This window comes from Cucurbita moschata, unplaced genomic scaffold (assembly GCF_002738365.1).
Source record: "Cucurbita moschata cultivar Rifu unplaced genomic scaffold, Cmos_1.0 Cmo_Scf00008, whole genome shotgun sequence".
Lineage (NCBI taxonomy): Eukaryota > Viridiplantae > Streptophyta > Magnoliopsida > Cucurbitales > Cucurbitaceae > Cucurbita > Cucurbita moschata.
This window is the reverse complement of record NW_019268524.1, coordinates 273,247-289,600: the sequence shown is the minus strand read 5'-3', so window position 1 is coordinate 289,600 and position 16,354 is coordinate 273,247. Positions and strand designations below refer to the sequence as shown.

The following is a 16,354-nucleotide window of genomic DNA, read 5'->3' as shown; positions in this document are numbered from 1 at the left end:
AAAAAAAAAAAAAAAAAAAAAAAAGTCGAGTCTGTTAGACAAACAGAGACTATGGTATTATAGTTTTGCTTTGGGCTACCCCAAGAAACCTCGTACCAATGGAGAGAGATATTATTTGATTATAAACTCATGACCATTCCTTAAATTAACGTGGAACGCTTTCATCCAACAAAGTACACTGAAATTGTTCATTTTAAAAGTAATTTGCGCATAAACTTTAAAATCTAAACCGAAGTTCATTCTTGCCTCCTTAGTGGCCTCCCCAGTGCAAAATATGAATGGTCAACCAAAACATCAATTCATGAAACTTTGAAAAAAACTATACATATTTTTAAATTGGTCTTAAATAACCTTTTTAATCTTAATTTGAATTTTCTAAATTATATGATTAATTATTTTTTTCAAGGGTTAATATTTAAATATCTAACTTAAAAAAAAAAAGAGAACGGATTAAATGGGTGGTTTGTTGATTGAAATATATAATACAATTTAATTAAAAAGATAATAAATATTAGTTTGTAGAAAACAAGGAAGGAGCAATGTGGTCAATTTGTAATATTATTAGTTAATGGGGGAATAAGGAAATTGGGTGGATTTATAAAAGCGGTGATATAAGCAAAACACGGAGGGGTTTTGTTAGAATCCACGTCGACAAGCGCAACGAAGGTGGAAGCCCAATGCGCCACGACCTAACAGCTAATACTTTTTTTTCTTTTTCTTTTTCTCTTATATTTTTAAATTTCGAGTGAAAATTTCAATAACAGAGCAAAGAGAGGGAAAGAAAACGACCAACACAGAGCGCGAGGGCGCCAAATTCCTTACCAACTTCCAATCGTTTTTTCTCTTACTTTTTCGCCTCTATCGTCACTATAATTCTCGCACTTGTTGCTTCACTGAGCAATCGGTTTGTTGTTCGTTGAAATTTGCTAGTCGCTGATCTTTAACCGGGATATATCGTTTGGATTTCGTCACAGTTTGTTTTGATTTCGTTTTGTGCGGTTCTTGTTTCTTTCATGGCTATGGACGATACTGAGAGCTGTTGTAGTAGACCGGTGGATGATTTTTCGACTCAGACCTGGAGACAGAAGCAGAAGGTTGGTGTTTACGTCGAAGTTCTTCGTCGACTCAGACTGTCGCATGAGGCGGAGACCAGCTTTCCTGGTTTTGAGGATGAACTTTGGGCTCATTTTCATCGCCTTCCTACTAGGTATGCTACTTGAAATCTATCTTTTGTCATTTTTCGCTTCTTTGTTCACGCCAAAGCTGAATCCGTTTATAGTTTTTCTCCGATTACTTCGTCGTGTACACTGGCGTCTTAACGGCTGTTTATTTTTCGTAAGTGCACTAAGATGAGAGAAAAACTATTTTTCATGGATTACGCCATCGATTTACGGCGGTTGGATCACCGAGGAAATTGGAGAAGGATTAAAGTAACGGGAAAGTTTATTTTTATTTTTGTTTTTGTTTTGTGTTATGCTAATTTTCTTGCTTGTCATGGCTAATTTCCGTACATGTAAAGATATTATACTTCTTAGATGTGTTTGTGAAGAAAAAGGAAAAAGAAATTGTGGCGTGAAGCAGTAATTGTTCGATAATATTCTTGTGTTTGTGCGCGGGTGTTCTTTTTTTCTTTTTTTATGTATATATAAAGTATATATTAGCTTCACTTGGCTAAATCAATACTGTAAGTCATAGCCAAAAACTTATAGAAATAAAATTCTTGAAAAATTTAAGAAGCGTGAAAGCATTATCTACATGGTCATGTGGCATTTCTATTTTAGGATATTGACTCAAAAAAGTCATGCCAAAATGTGTTCTCTATCGCTTATCTTAAGAGAATAGAAAGCACTAGTGTGGTCCATGTGGAACTTGGTTCGGATCTAGCTCCAGAAAGTAAGATTTACTTTTGCCGTCTGAGAATTATAAGGACCTCGTGGTATGAGTATTTGGTAAATATAATGTCAAAGGTATGCTATGGACGTCAACGTGGAGAGGGCTCAAGATGTTCTCATGCACAAAGATCTTCTCTTCATGGCACATGATCCTGCTACACGTCCTGCAATTGATGTCCGTCTCGTACAGGTAGTGTCTACCCTGAGCTCCTAATTATTGTTCTGGATTTTGATATTACAGAGAAATCAAATATCTTTTTTTATCTCTTGCTATTTACATTATTAAGTAATTTCCTTCTAATGAACAGTATTATTTTGACTGAAGGGTATTTTTCATTTAACTTCCCAGCGTTCTGAAGTTTAATATTTATAGAGTCTGTAGGAGAAATCTATTTTGTTCTTATCTGTAAAATGCTAAGATAAAAATTCGTCACTTTGTAGGTTCATTCATCTCCTGGCACAAACTCTGGCACGTATGTTCATTCAAACTTGAAGGAAAAAGTGGACCAGCGGTTTTCTGATTATGACAGCAATCAGAGGCATGGTTAAGTGAAGATTTGAACTTTGCTGTATGTTTGGGGCTTCAAGGATATTATAACTACATATTTTTTGTTTTCATTTTTCTGCATATATAAGCAGACAACACCCCCCACCAGCATTTGGTTCAACAACAGAGGTCGAATCTGGTTTTGCGATCAGCCAATTACATGATATAAATCAGCCTGACACTTTATCCTGGTAAAATAATGTTCTGAAATCGGAGTAGTTTTTAAGGACACGAGTCTATGGTCTATTCATACAGTTGTCCTTTTTTATCTGTACTTTCGATGCTTCATATCATAAACTTAAAATTCTATACTACCAAAATTTCATTGATTTGTCCATGTCACTTCGATAAGAATATAATGGCACTCTCCCTATTCTTAGTACTACAATTTTCTTCTTGGGAAAAACTAATCCTCTCTCCCCTTCTTCTCTTGGTAAAGGAACAAGGGTTTAGTTCTTCTTTTCTTGGAACAATTTAATTTATTCTGCTTGTGGATTGGTAAACAATGAAAGTTTTTAGATGCCCACGCTCTTTTTCTCATGCAAGATTCGAATGCTTTCAGGCCAATGCATGAAATTACAATATCAACAATTGACAAGCCAAAACTACTCAGTCAGGTAGCCTCTCCCTTAATTTTAAAATTAATTTTTATACAGATTCAACTAGCTTCGTTCAAAAGATTTTCTGACACATATTTTGTAGTCTTTAGACTGCACCAAGTTTATTTGATTTAGAGATCCACTCTTCAAATGTACTCTAGACAGTGGAGAATGTGGAGCATCTATATGGGTGAAGAACATGCACTAGTAAAAAATGGTCATTATTATTTTAGGAAATATTGTACTTGGTTTAGCGTTTATGCTTTCTGTTAATGTTGCTTATATTTGTAGCACCGTGTTTTGAAATCACTTAGCTGTTACGATTTATTTTAGTTAAATATGTGATTAGACGTAATACATTCATAACAGAAATAACTTTTTCAGTTGACGTCCTTACTTTCTGAGATTGGGCTGAATATTCAAGAAGCGCATGCTTTTTCAACAACAGATGGCTTTTCCTTGGATGTTTTTGTAGTTGATGGTTGGGCAATTGAGGTAATCTGGCTCCTCTTCCAAAGCTTTTCGTTTTCATCTTCATATAACATCGATTAGAATATGGAGAAGAGATTGCAGATGTTTTTAGTACAGAATGCTCGAGTATTTTTTGTAAAACATTGTTACCTTTTCCCTCTATACAAATTGATTTTTGACATGGAGTTTTGAAATATATAGGATACCAAACAGCTAAAGGATATACTAGCTGAAGAAATATCAAAGATTCAGGTAGCTGCTGATATTCTTGTTAAAGGTTACATTGCTATGGATGGTTATACTTCGTCTGATCATGTTTTGAATTCTTATTAGTTACTAATAATAGAATAGTATTGCTTATTTATTTTCTTGTTTTATCATGTACGTGATGCATCTAATAAGTTTGGTTATACAGAAAAGGCATCCTCTATTTACACCTTGGAGCATTTCCCCAACTGGGAAGAAAGACAAAATTGGAGTCAAATTCATTGCAAATTATGTCAACATTCCACGGCACAAAGTTGGTGCACGGGAAATTGATGCGAGTCTGTTAATCTATGAGAAGAAAATTGTTTCTGGATCTTTTAGTGACTTGTGAGTTTACTTATAATTTAGGTAATGCACTATTTGTGTTCGGATGTTTGTTGCAAAATGTGGTGTTAATGATGTAGGTATAAAGGCACTTTCTATGGTCAAGAGGTGGCTATTAAGCTTCTAAAAGATGGAAGCTTGAATGAGGCTGTACGGCGGGAATTTGCTCAAGAAATTCATATCATGAGGTTTTTATATCCTGGCTTAATTTTCCACAATGCTGCTATCGTTCTCTCAATTTTTCTGTTTTTAATATCTTGCATGTTCTCTTCATTTACAATGATTATTGTGATTTGATAGTTTGCTAATCAGGTGATCTTTTCTCCATTCTTATGCTGTGTAGCTTAATTTTCCACACCGTTATTATCTGTTTTCTCATTTTTCTGTTTTTAAGATCTTGTATGTTCATTTCATATACAAGAATATTGTGATTTGATAGTCTGCCAATTAGGTGATCTTTTCGCTAAAATATGGCATTCCTATCAGTATCATTGGCATATGTCTCTGGACTCAATTATTATTAGTTTATCTTTGTGCTTCAAAATCTAACTAATTCGAGGAGTAAAATATACCTGGGTCGAAGAGTGCCTGTGGATGGTGGAGAATCTCAGCACTCTAGTAGTTCCTTCTCATCCCCTCTTGTTTCTAAAATTTGTAGAAATCTTCGGCATAAGAATGTTGTCCAATTTATTGGTGCATCTACCAGACCTCCAAGCGCTTTTATTGTTACTGGTAATCTGATTACACATTTCGTTGATATAAGACTGATGAAGTCTGGTTTGCATGTATGATAATGTGTACATTATATGCCCATGATTTGTAGAATACATGCCTGGTGGAAGCATGCATGACTTCTTACATCAAAAAAAGGGCGTTCTTAGTTTTCCTTCCTTACTAAGAGTGGCAGTTGATGTGTCCAAGGGAATGAACTATTTGCATCAAAAGAATATCATCCATAGAGATCTGAAAGCTGCAAATCTTTTGTTGGACGAAGATGGGGTAAGAAATAAATTTTTTGCATTTAACTTGGTGATCTTTTGATAAGTCATCATAAGACGTACTTGATTACTTCCCAAGTCATTTTGGCTTATTGTTTTCTGTTAGTTTCCACGATCATGCTTGCTGCTATTCAATTTGGTGGGAATATTATGCATCTTCATTTCATAACAATTGATCTGGTGCACTCACAGGAATAACGCTCTGATTTCCGGTTAGATTTAATGGGAATGCGTCCGATCTTACCCACGCAATACTTTCACTTTATTGGTCACTTTCAATTTTATGATCAATACTATTTAGCCGCCTTGTTCTCTATGATTTATGTGACAACGATAACCCATTATAATGTTAATAATAGAATAACAAAAGGCATTGTTCTGAGCTTTGCATCTGTATGTAATTGATTATTCACCCTTAAATTGACATTCAAATAAGAGCGTGAATAAATTAGAGTGGGTACAAGGTTTGAGCCTTTACATGTTTCAATCGACACATTTGACTGCCATTACTCTGTACTGCAGGCTTTGAACCTGATTTGAATCCAATGATTTTCCTTTTCTATAATAAACATTTACAAGCATAATCGTTATTTGAATTTGCGGAGTATCTTTTGTCAATCCTAGTGTACTAAGTCATCTCCCGGAGTACCCATTCTCAAGTGTGCCTCTGTTCTTTTTTTTTTTTGAGCTCTATCAGATTGTTTTTTTATTTCAGTCCCACCTTTAAACCAAAATGTTTGACAGGTTGTCAAGGTAGCTGATTTTGGTGTTGCCAGAGTGCAATCTCAATCTGGTGTGATGACTGCAGAAACTGGAACATATCGTTGGATGGCTCCAGAGGTTTGTATTCTGCGAATATATTCACCCTACGATTGACATCAGGCGCTCCAATTGTAAGTTTGAGTTTTCAAGAAAGATCTAACGGATCAGAGTTCTATGTACCTAGTCTTATCGTTTTCTCATATGAGATACATGCTAACATGTGTACTCTGCAGCACCAGCACGGCAATCGTTACTAGGAAGTTTTAGGATGTGCAATAGTTGTTTTTAGAACTATCAAAAGGAACTGAGAAAGAAAAAACTTTTTCTCCCCGTGGACATTTGTCATGAATGATTTCTGGTTATTTTGATTACTTTTGAACTTGGGATCATAGAACTCTTCGAAGATATGTTTCCATTCTCAATTCCTTGCTATTTCAAAAGGAAATGAAATTGGCATATAATCCAGCCTTGATGCCAATAATGTAATTTTTTCTCGACGTGGTAGTTTTTCCTTGCTCTTTTGACGTTTGGATGTTTGTGGTTGGTGAATGCAAGGTTATTGAGCACAAACCATATGATCATAAAGCTGATGTTTACAGCTTTGGGATAGTGTTGTGGGAGCTGCTTACAGGGCAGGTAAATCCTTTTCTTCTGTTTCGAAATATAATTTCTTTTCCTTGTGTCCTTTCTAACCATCTTTTGGTTGCTTTGTGTCCGGAATGTCAGCTGCCTTATGATAACCTGACTCCGTTACAAGCAGCAATGGGCGTGATCCAGAAGGTATTTCCTCATTCGTACAATATTTTGTTAAAAAATGAAATGGACCATTTTGTTTCGATTCTTCCCCTGCTATCCATCCCCATCTCATCGTCCTCTTTTTTTCTGTCTTAGTAAGCATAACATTCAGTTTTGAACTGCAAGTCATGTAGATCTTGTACGAGCCGAGAGAAATAAACTTCCCTAGTCTGAGGCATTTCATTAAGAAAATTCCACTTGTTCCGTCTAGCTTGCAATTGTAATTAGTTAGAATTGACATGCAACTCTAAGTCAACAATTTAACGGTCAGAAACATTCTATGGGAAGAAACAAGAACATATTCTTAATTTACATCTCTGCAAAGCTTTCAAGTAATGTCGGTAGATTAATAGTGATGTTGGAAATATTCAAGTGCACTTTCTCATCCACATGACTTCAAATTACAAGTAGTTCGGCAAATGAACTTCAGGGTCTGAGGCCTAAGATTCCGAGGCATGCAAATCCAATGATCGTGGACTTGCTTGAGAGATGCTGGCGGCAGGATCCATCTTTGAGACCTGAATTTTCTGAAATTACGAAACTTTTGCAGCAAACCCTCAAGGAGGTAGGGAAAAGTTCTGCTGAAACTGTTCAAACTTATTGCTTACAAGGGGACGTTTTCAGGCACCTTACGTTCCTGGAACAGATTACATAATAGATAATTGCGGAGTGGCAGGGCTCATCTGGAAGGCGGCCAAAAATTTGGGCTGGAGCAGAGCGTTTTATGGTGGAGCGAGGAGGTTACCACTCCTAACTACATGCAATTATCTATCCTTAATGCTGTGAATTCACATCTACATTGCTGTAAAATATGAAACCTTTTAGATCGAGTACTAATGACTTGACTAGGTATTGGATTTAGATATGATATTTGTTGTTAAATGCGAACATAGTCTCCCCTTGACTCCACAGAAAATATTATGGATATAGAAAATATTATGGGTATACAAGTGAAAAATTTTATATGTGTCTGATTGATTCAATCTATGTGGTTTGGATGAATTTTGATTTTCTTCAAGTTGTCATTATTTTCTTTCAAAAAGTAGAGATTGAGCAAAATTCTATCATATACTGCACTAAAAATAATCGAAGAATAAAAATATGATAACGAAATGTGCGTTCATGATATTTTTAATTGGCTCATGCTTTAAAACTTTTCTGGTTTGTTGCACATTGCGGTTCAGAGTGGGGTTCCAGTCCCACATCTGTAATGATGGCAAAGAACTGTCTCACATCCACACAATTTACACGCGCACCCACACATATATAAATGGAGATCGTGAAGATGTGGAGATTCGCGATCTTGTGCGTGCTGAAGATGTGGGGATCAGATCCCTGCGATATCGAAGAACTTGAAGCCTGCGATCAAGAAGAAAGTAAACGAGATGGGGCATCGCCACATTTCATGGTACTTCTTTCTTGTTGCTGTGGTATATGCAACCATAAAAAGTGATCAGTTGATAGCTTTCTGACCAAATTTTTGCTTACCACATCACAACGAGAAAACTTCTTGATAACTCTGCGCTTCAGGATTCTGGAATCCCCAATAATTCTCATGTTATTTCCCGGACTTCCTATGATCTGATTTTTGTTTTTCCAGCATAAATAATTTCTAAGTATTAGAAGCTTTATCCAACCTGAAAATTCAGTCAATGATAGACTGAAACAACAGCTTGTTGCAGGTGCATTTCAAAGAATTCCAGAGGCATTCTAGGAGAAAACGCCGTTTCTTTCACGGCCTCAACAAACGCGAATGAACACACGCTTTGGGGTATGTTTCCTCACACAAACTCAGTAAGGTAGAGTTCGCTTAACAATTTTTTGTCACTTGATTTGAGTGAATGACTTGTAGGAATTTTAGCTTATGTTCTATTTATGTGATGATATGCCAAATGTCTACATGATTAGCAAATTCATTTTGTTTTTAGACTTAAGAAACCCAAATTCTATAACTTGGACTCAGTTTAACAATCTTAGATTACGTAGTAATCAGCATTTTGATAAACAAACAAACATAGGATCGAAATAGTGAAGTAGACACCCACGCACCCAACAAAAGGGCAATTTCTGATTTAGCAAAAGGGAATGCCACTGCCCCTCTTAAGAGAGGCTGCAAGGTTTGAAGTGAAAGGCTCTTGGCCTAATCCGATTGCAGAAGTGGCTTTCTCACCTGAAGAGATATTCTAATGATCATTACATGACTCAGTTGATGAAAATTCTAACGTTCTTGTGCATATATGATCAACTGTTTCTAACATTCACTCATTTGCTTCTGTGCCTTTGTTTACTTTCTTTTAAACCATGTTTGTTAATATTCGAATATTGTAGCACATGACACAGAAGAAGCCTCTCTCTAAGGCTCATTTGGTTGGCTTCATCATGACCACTGATGGAATAAGAAACAAAAACGAAGTTAAAAAGGGCACATTCCTCTGTCATTTCAAAGTTGAAAATTCTAAGAATCTAGTGTGTAGCAGCATAGTATGAGAGTTCCAATAGTGACATTGTAGTGTGTAGCAGCAGTTTGAGGCCAAGCACTTGGATATAAGAACCTATGATTTGCCATGTAAAGTTAGAAGGATATGATACAAAGTTTATATATCATATAACTTGACAAGAGACCCAAAAAAAGACCTAAACTGCTGAATTCTCTTCCCTCTTTGTTACTCTCCATGTTTTGAACAGTTAGTTGCCTGAATATCAGCAGTTGCCTGCCTCATTTTCTCCTTGTACTCTTTCAACTCTCTCTTGTATCTTTCCTTGTCTTTCAGCCCAATGTTTTGATAAACCTATAGGAGCAGAGACAACCATTTGATCAAACCCACAAAAAGTCAAGAACTGTTGGAACTTTGGTAAAAAGCTAGACAGACATACCATCCTTTCTTCAGGACTTAGTTTGTTCCAAGACTCTCCAATCATCTTGGTGAACTCCCTCTCTCTGTTTGGGTACAGAGATTTGAGCTTGTAATGCTTCTCTGCAAAGAAGAAATTGTACCCACTTCTGTTCGGTTTTGGGTGGTTAGGGTCTGTCTTTCTCCGGCGTCTCCGGTGTCGTCGACCAGCGTGTCTCTGTCTGCCACCAGTGTAAGGTATAATAGCATTTGTAGACTGAGGCCGTAGATCAGACGGGACTGGCTGATCTGGATGGTAAAGTACTCCTCTAAGAACCTCGGATCCCAATTTCACAGTCACTAGGTAACCACAGTCGAATTTCCCATCAATTGTTCCAGTAACTGAAAAACATCAACCACTTGGGTTAAAAAAAAACACAAATATGAAGAGATGCGAAGTAGGAATGGAACAAAACTGAATGAAAAACCAACGCAGACACACATAGTAGGGAGAATTTATTTGGTGTAGCCACTCAGCTCTACGGTCCCTCCCTCCCAATAATTTATCGAATCGAATCAGTTAAATAGAAGGCATTGGTGGCAACAACTGTTCTACTTTTATTACTTGACCCCACGAAGAAAAGCAAGGAATGTGAAAGGTTGTCACCTTCCGCAGGCGAAAACGACGTTGTCTTGGGAGTATATTCCACCATAGCCAATTCGCTATCCCTCGTAGGGCTACCAAAAGATAATGGCGCTGTAGAAGAAGAAAAGGACAAAACCCAACTCAGATTTACAGCAAAATCCGATATGGAAAATAACGGATAAAGTAAAAAAGGAAAAATGGAAGGGGAGAACAAAAAGGGACCTTGAGGGGCACAGATGGGGCCCTGCCGGCCGAACAAGTAAACTTGCTCATAATGGTACAGAAGACTTAGATAGTGTTTTCTCAATACAAACGAAGCACTTGTGGTCGTAGGAGAAAACTTAAATATACCTCCAACTTCCCTCCATTTCTTCTCTGCAACAACCTAAACCGCCATGAAATAGGAACTTGCATAGTCAAAATCACTCCATTTTCTCAAACCAAGAGCTTTGTTGTTGAAAAATGGAAGACGAAGGGCCAAACCTTACCTTTTCATGGCCGCCCCTCCTTGTAACCTCTGAATACAAAACATGCAAGTCTAGCTCCTTCCCTCCGATCACAGGAATCCTTTTAAGTATTCAAGGAAAGGAAAGTAAAAGTTAAAAACTTCGATTTCTTCATATTTTTTACTGGAAAAAGATTGATGCTTAGAAATTAGAGGAAGGAAAAGAGTAAAGAAATGGTGTCTTTTGGCTGTGCAGCACCATTTTACTTCATTTACCAAGTCGGGAAAAAAAAAATAGTAGAAGAAGAAGAAAGGTGTCTCACATGAACTTGGTGTTCATCACAAAATGAAAACGCCTCAAAGTGTCCCAAAACACAATGGGGTCAGAAATAACTTCATCATGGGTGGCCAGCGCCGGTGGGTAATGCTTATCCACGTCGCCATTCCAGCTCTTGGTCCTCGCCGGCGTTGACATGACCGGTCAACAGAAGTGGCCGGGAAAATCAGAAAAGACAGAGAAGAAAAGAAAGGGGGGGAGGAGGAAGGAAGAGAAAGAGCATATGATTTGGAAGATAAATAAAGTGGATTAAAATTAAAAGAGGGTGGGGGGAAAGAAAAGAGGAAGAATTAAAGAAGATGGTTGGAAGCGAGAAAGGCAACTGTTACGCAGAATTGGCTTTTAGTGAGGAAAGAAACTGGTAAATATTTTCGTAAGAGAAATTAATTAATCTTGTTGTTCTTGTTCTGGGTGTGAGTCGAGTCGTGTCATTGGAAGTGTGCAGAGATTGTAAAGAGGTCTGGTCTGCCAAAACCCAAACGTTGACATGCACTGTCACTCCTTTTTTCGGTTTCTGAATCATATCTCTGCGCCAAGATATTTGAAACCACACTTTTTTATTAGTGTTATTATTGTTATTATTGTTATTATCATTATTGACTCAGCCGAGTTAGTGTCAAACTTTGTTCCTTACACAGACACGGTGCAGCGTAGGATTTTAATGCAAATGCAGGAAAAAAGGTGTAAACTTTTCCCTATCCACTCGCTATCACTTCCAAATGTGCTTGCTTCCTCCATGCATACCCTGCGCTGAGTGGTCTATATTCGCACTGTCCCTCACCCCCCCCTCTCATTTTTATCGTTCCTGTCCCAAGTTTAAATGGATTCCAACCCTCACGGGTGTTTCTTTTTTAGATATCTTTTTTTTATTATTATTATAAATAATATATTTATATATTTGTAAGTGTTCTATTGAAATTTTGTGCCCGAGGTACAGCGTTACTCCGGTCTAGGAGTAGAATAAAGCATCCTTTATAAATGAGAGGAAGTGAAAACCTCTTATTACCATACGCGTTTTAGAAACCTTGAGTATAATCTAAGGCGGACAATATCTACTAGTAGTAAACTTAGATGATTACAAAAGATATCGTCGTTAGACACTAGACGATGTGTCAGCAAGGAAGTTGAACCTCAACGGGTGGTAGACACAATGCAGTGTGTCAGCAAGAACGTTAGGCTCCAAAGAGGTTTTCACATCAATTGGAGAAGAGAAAGAGTGTCAGCGAAGACGTTGGGCCCGAAAAGGAGATGAATTGTGAGAGTCCACGTTAGAGGAGGATAATAAATCATCTTTATAACCTTGAGAGGAAGCTCGAAAATAAAAACTACAATAATAATATATGTCGGCGATGTACTTGAGACGTTACATCAAATATTGATAAAGCTTTCAAAAAAAAAAAAGAAAAAAAGTATTTTTGCGCTTCACTATTGAATTAGTACAACTCGAAATTAAGTATCTCAGTAGGTACAGGCTTAAGTTTAGGAAGTGTTTTAATATTTTTTTAAAATTAAAATTAAAGTGACAAAAAAAAAAACAAAATATAACGTATAAAGAGTCATAAAACTTGAGTCATTTTCATTAATATGTCAATTTTATTTTTTCACTACGAAACTATAAATAAAATTAAATTTGGTAAGAGTAACTGCTGATAGCTAAGACAAGCTCTCATCATTTCAGGAACCACCCATGACCATTACTAATTCAAATTCGAATTCTAAGTAACCGTTACCATAAGCTTATTCTCCCTCTACTTGTAAACTTCAAATATTTCAACCGCTCTCTCCTATTTTCAACAGTTAAATTCCACGTGGCATTATCACTTATAAAAATTTGATTACACTTTTAAAATATAGATATAAAAAAACTCATTAAACCCTTTTCAAAATTTAAGAACTAAATAAATGTAAATTTTAATTTCAATTCATTGTTATTATTCTTAAATAACATCGAATTACAGCGAAAGAAAATAAAAACTCTAATTTTTCGCGTGGGTTTTTTATTAAATGCACTTTTCTGACATGCCTAAATATAATCCATAACTATCGTTCTTTTATTATTATGAGAAATAAAATACACATTAAATGAACATAAATGAAATGGCTGAGCTTCCCCGTAGAAGAGTTTCACTTCCAAATTTAAAATTATCATTCCTTTCCATAAAATCGTAGTATTATTAAAAAAATCTTATCTTTTAAATCAACTTGAAATGGATAAATGATTATATGAAAGCCCTTTAAATAAAAAATAATTTAATTTGAATTGTATATTTCTATTATGTGCATTGATTTTCCGCTTTGGAAAAGAAAATATGTAATTTCTTTCCATCTAATAATACTATGATTTTATGGAAAGGGAGGAGACTTTTAAATTTTGAAGTGAAATTCTGGTGCCTACAAGCTCAGTCATTTCATTTATGTTCATTTAATGTGTACTTTGTTTCCCATAATTTTTAAGCTAATATTAATGCTCATGGATTACGATGAGACATTGTCAGAAAAAAGTGCATTTACTAAGAAACCCCCATCAACCACAAATTACCCTCTCTTTTTTGGTGTAATCCGATGTTACTTTATTTAATAAAATTCTAATTATACATGTTCGAGGATGAAAGTCGCTCGTCCCTTAATTTAGAGAATAACCATAAGTTTATAAACAAAAAAATATGAAGCCTTTCGGAAAACCTCAAAGTAAAGTCATCAGAGCTTAGGCTCAAAATCGACAATATCATACCATTGTGAGGAGGCCTGTTCGTTTAACAATAAATTCCTAAAATCAATATTAAATTTTATTTTAGTTTGTGTATTTTTAATTATCTAATTTTAATCGTCCAACTTTTAATAAATATTATATTTTAGATAAAATATAATTTCAAACTAATTTTAAGATTTAATAATATATATGTAGAATAAATTTAGATATTTAAAAATAAAAAAAAATAAAATGAAATAAACTTAAAAAATATGAAAACGAAATATGGTATTTTAGTTTATTACTTTAAGAAAGAAAGAAAAAAAAAAGTACCGAGGCGCCTGCCTGTTCCAGTCTACGAGCGTCCGCCGGTTTGAATGATAAATTTTATTTAACCGCGGGTTGCTTCTCTTTACTGCGGTGATTTTTTTTTTTTAACCCCTGGATCATGTTTGTGATGTAATGTTTACGCCTCCAATGCATTAAATATAATAGTATTTAACTTTTTACCGACTCTTTTACCACCCCGTTTCCCAATAGTTATTTTTCATTTTTTAACCACCTCTACAACAAATAAATAAATAAATAAACTACTATATTTGATCTAGGATTCTTACAATCATGTTCAACAAGTCTTCTTCCAATACTTAATTCCACTAGCTGACGTGGAAAATAAAAAACTTGGAAAAATTTATTATGTACTTAAAATGATTGCTTAAATATTCGTTATGTTTTATAAATTTAATTAAAGTTTATTCAATTATTAAAAGCAACTCTACATGATTATTGGAGTCGGGGGATATAGATGTTGATATATAAATAACCCTTCGGAACCATTCATCAGGCGCCCCCGGACCCATATGACCTACTGAAACGAACCCTCATCATTGTTTGTTCGATCCATCTAAATTTAACTAAATACAACCACTTTCCCTGCAATTGTCGATATCCATGTCCTCTCAGATTTAGGGTTCATGGGGTTTTCTTGGTTTGATGTGGGTTTGTTTAGCAAAGGGCTTCCCCGCAGAGTTCATTGGCATTCTGTCCACCTCCTTTCCCGGCTTCACCGAGTGTTTACTGTTTGGTTGGGGTTTTATATGATGTTGGGGAGGTGGGCATGCTGCCAATTCAGCTCTGTCGGATTCTCTTTGTAACACCCCTCATTACAAACAAGTTGAAATCAAGGCTTGTTTACAAGGTCTCAATGAAGTTCGGGTCAAATTCTGAATCTTCAAATCTCGACTCTCCAGTGCAAATTTTGTGAACAAAAATGAAATGAAATGATTGTTTCTCTTTTGCAGCTCACGGGGCCGAAATCATAATGATGATGAACGCAAATTCAAATGCTTTATGGGTTTTACGACAATGATTTGTTACAGTATGTGTTCATAGCCCTTCGTGCATGCCTTGTCTCTCTGTCTGCCTGTCCCTCATTTTTAATTTCACTTTAATTATTACATTATGTTTGGTTTCATAATCCCTTTGAGTTATTCAATTTCCCAACCCTTCACTTCAATACCCAAAGATGCTTCCATTGTTACCCTCTCCTCAGGGTGGCGCGTGTGTGTTTCAGTCGGCGGTTCGCGGCGGCGATTGGAGGCCACGGATTGTTTGTGGACGGGTGTTGGTTGGTTTGAAGGTGTGCGTATTTTCTGGGTTTATTTTTTGGTATTGGAATTTGAGCCTATGAAGATCTGATATGATCTTCTTCTTTGAGCTTTGGAGTTAGGGTTTGGTGTCCTAATATTCTTCTGCAGATCACTGTCGTAGGTAATTTATTCTCTCCATTTTTTTGTTTTTTAAAAAATCATTTTCTTAACGTTTCTTTTTAAATTACCCTAAATTATTTATATTGTTTATGGCTGTTAAATTAGTTTAATATTTATATTTATTTAGTCTCTTAATACTTACTTATTTCCCTATTTTTTCCTTCTCTTTAGGCCTCTTAATATATTTATTTCCAATCTCTTGAATATTTTAGCCAAGAGTATACTCATTACTTAATTTTTTTCATTTAAATGTTCACCATTCTGCTAGGATTATATTTTCGAATTTTTGGAATCATATGCTTTTAACCTATACTATTGAGCTTTCGGTCAGTTGGGAGAGAAAATTGGTCTAATCTACTTAAAAAATGGTATACATACGAAAAAAAATAGAGATGTTCATAGGGTAGGGATGGAAAATTTGTTCACGCACCTATCCCTGTCTTCCCATCCCCCATCCATGTCATCTATTTTATTCTTAATTGCTGTGAAAATTTTCATTTATTTTTGCGAGTTTGGGGTGAGATTTCCTATGGGTAAATTTTTCATTTGTGCGGGATTCGAGGTGGGATTCTCCGTGAAGAATTTGTCGAGATCAGGTTCCAGGTAATTTTTGTCCGTTTATTATTATTTTAAAAAATAGTTATTTGTTAGTATAGTCTTATTACAAAATTGTAAAGAAAAAAAAAACTTAATAAATCTATATATTTGTTAAGCAAATATATATAATTTAAATTTTAATATTACAATAGTTTAAATATTATAATTAGAATTTTAAAATTAACTAATTTATTTTATTAATACCGGCAAAAAAGCATATATATATAAATAAAAAGTATGTTCCCAACTCCACTCCCTTTTCCTCCTCGCGAAATCTATATGAATTATTTTTAATGTGTTTTTTTTCAAGATTAAGGTTATAAACGTAATTTTGTTTTTTGAATTGTCTAAAATTTATAGAGTCAGTGGAATATATTTGTATTAT

The 16,354-nt window shown here is 35.4% G+C and overlaps 2 protein-coding genes and 2 long non-coding RNA genes across 14 annotated transcripts; 1 reads left to right on the top strand and 3 right to left on the bottom strand.

Moving 5' to 3' along the window:
- The first annotated feature begins 701 nt into the window (after nt 1–701).
- Nucleotides 702–11,751, top strand: LOC111446265 (serine/threonine-protein kinase STY46-like). 9 transcript variants are annotated; one of them, XM_023084995.1, is made up of 18 exons: nt 702–1,207; nt 1,968–2,082; nt 2,334–2,431; nt 2,532–2,630; nt 3,002–3,056; nt 3,423–3,533; nt 3,711–3,761; nt 3,925–4,103; nt 4,181–4,288; nt 4,759–4,832; nt 4,924–5,099; nt 5,843–5,938; nt 6,416–6,496; nt 6,587–6,640; nt 7,086–7,220; nt 7,280–7,395; nt 8,338–8,426; nt 11,553–11,751. In XM_023084995.1, exons 1-18 carry the CDS (start codon nt 1,014–1,016, stop codon nt 11,666–11,668), a joined length of 1,947 nt encoding a protein of 648 aa, XP_022940763.1. In that variant the 5' UTR covers nt 702–1,013; the 3' UTR covers nt 11,669–11,751. The 9 variants fall into 9 exon arrangements, 7 of the variants coding, with proteins under 7 accessions (XP_022940763.1, XP_022940765.1, XP_022940764.1 ...); XR_002711040.1 differs by lacking the exon at nt 11,553–11,751 and adding an exon at nt 7,932–8,063 and having other exon boundaries at nt 703–1,207; nt 7,332–7,395; XR_002711039.1 differs by lacking the exon at nt 11,553–11,751 and adding an exon at nt 7,932–8,212 and having other exon boundaries at nt 703–1,207; nt 7,332–7,395; nt 8,338–8,424.
- On the bottom strand, nt 5,790–6,404 carry LOC111446268. Its single transcript, XR_002711041.1, has 2 exons — nt 6,041–6,404; nt 5,790–5,964 (listed from the first exon to the last, which is right to left on the bottom strand). It is a non-coding gene; the product is annotated as an uncharacterized LOC111446268 (long non-coding RNA).
- On the bottom strand, nt 7,758–8,320 carry LOC111446269. The gene is made up of 2 exons (XR_002711042.1): nt 8,144–8,320; nt 7,758–8,014 (listed from the first exon to the last, which is right to left on the bottom strand). It is a non-coding gene; the product is annotated as an uncharacterized LOC111446269 (long non-coding RNA).
- On the bottom strand, nt 8,468–11,103 carry LOC111446267 (high mobility group B protein 9-like). Of its 3 annotated transcripts, none has more exons than XM_023085004.1 (6): nt 10,901–11,103; nt 10,621–10,699; nt 10,154–10,517; nt 9,530–9,888; nt 9,290–9,444; nt 8,468–9,207 (listed from the first exon to the last, which is right to left on the bottom strand). In XM_023085004.1, exons 1-5 carry the CDS (start codon nt 11,050–11,052, stop codon nt 9,319–9,321), a joined length of 1,080 nt encoding a protein of 359 aa, XP_022940772.1. In that variant the 5' UTR covers nt 11,053–11,103; the 3' UTR covers nt 8,468–9,207; nt 9,290–9,318. The 3 variants fall into 3 exon arrangements, with proteins under 3 accessions (XP_022940772.1, XP_022940773.1, XP_022940771.1); XM_023085005.1 differs by having other exon boundaries at nt 9,194–9,444; nt 10,154–10,243; nt 10,355–10,517; nt 10,901–11,100; XM_023085003.1 differs by having other exon boundaries at nt 9,194–9,444.
- Nucleotides 11,752–16,354: the final 4,603 nt, after the last annotated feature.

Coding starts and splice junctions, on each gene's coding strand:
- LOC111446265 (XM_023084995.1), top strand. CDS start 1,014: ATGGCTATGGACGATACTGAGAGCTGTTGTAGTAGACCGGTGGATGAT. Junction 2,631..3,001: donor CAGCCTGACACTTTATCCTG/GTAAAATAATGT, acceptor GAATGCTTTCAG/GCCAATGCATGAAATTACAA. Junction 7,221..7,279: donor TGCAGCAAACCCTCAAGGAG/GTAGGGAAAAGT, acceptor GGACGTTTTCAG/GCACCTTACGTTCCTGGAAC.
- LOC111446267 (XM_023085004.1), bottom strand. CDS start 11,052: ATGTCAACGCCGGCGAGGACCAAGAGCTGGAATGGCGACGTGGATAAG. Junction 10,518..10,620: donor GGAGGGGCGGCCATGAAAAG/GTAAGGTTTGGC, acceptor ATGGCGGTTTAG/GTTGTTGCAGAGAAGAAATG. Junction 9,445..9,529: donor TAAGTCCTGAAGAAAGGATG/GTATGTCTGTCT, acceptor CTGCTCCTATAG/GTTTATCAAAACATTGGGCT.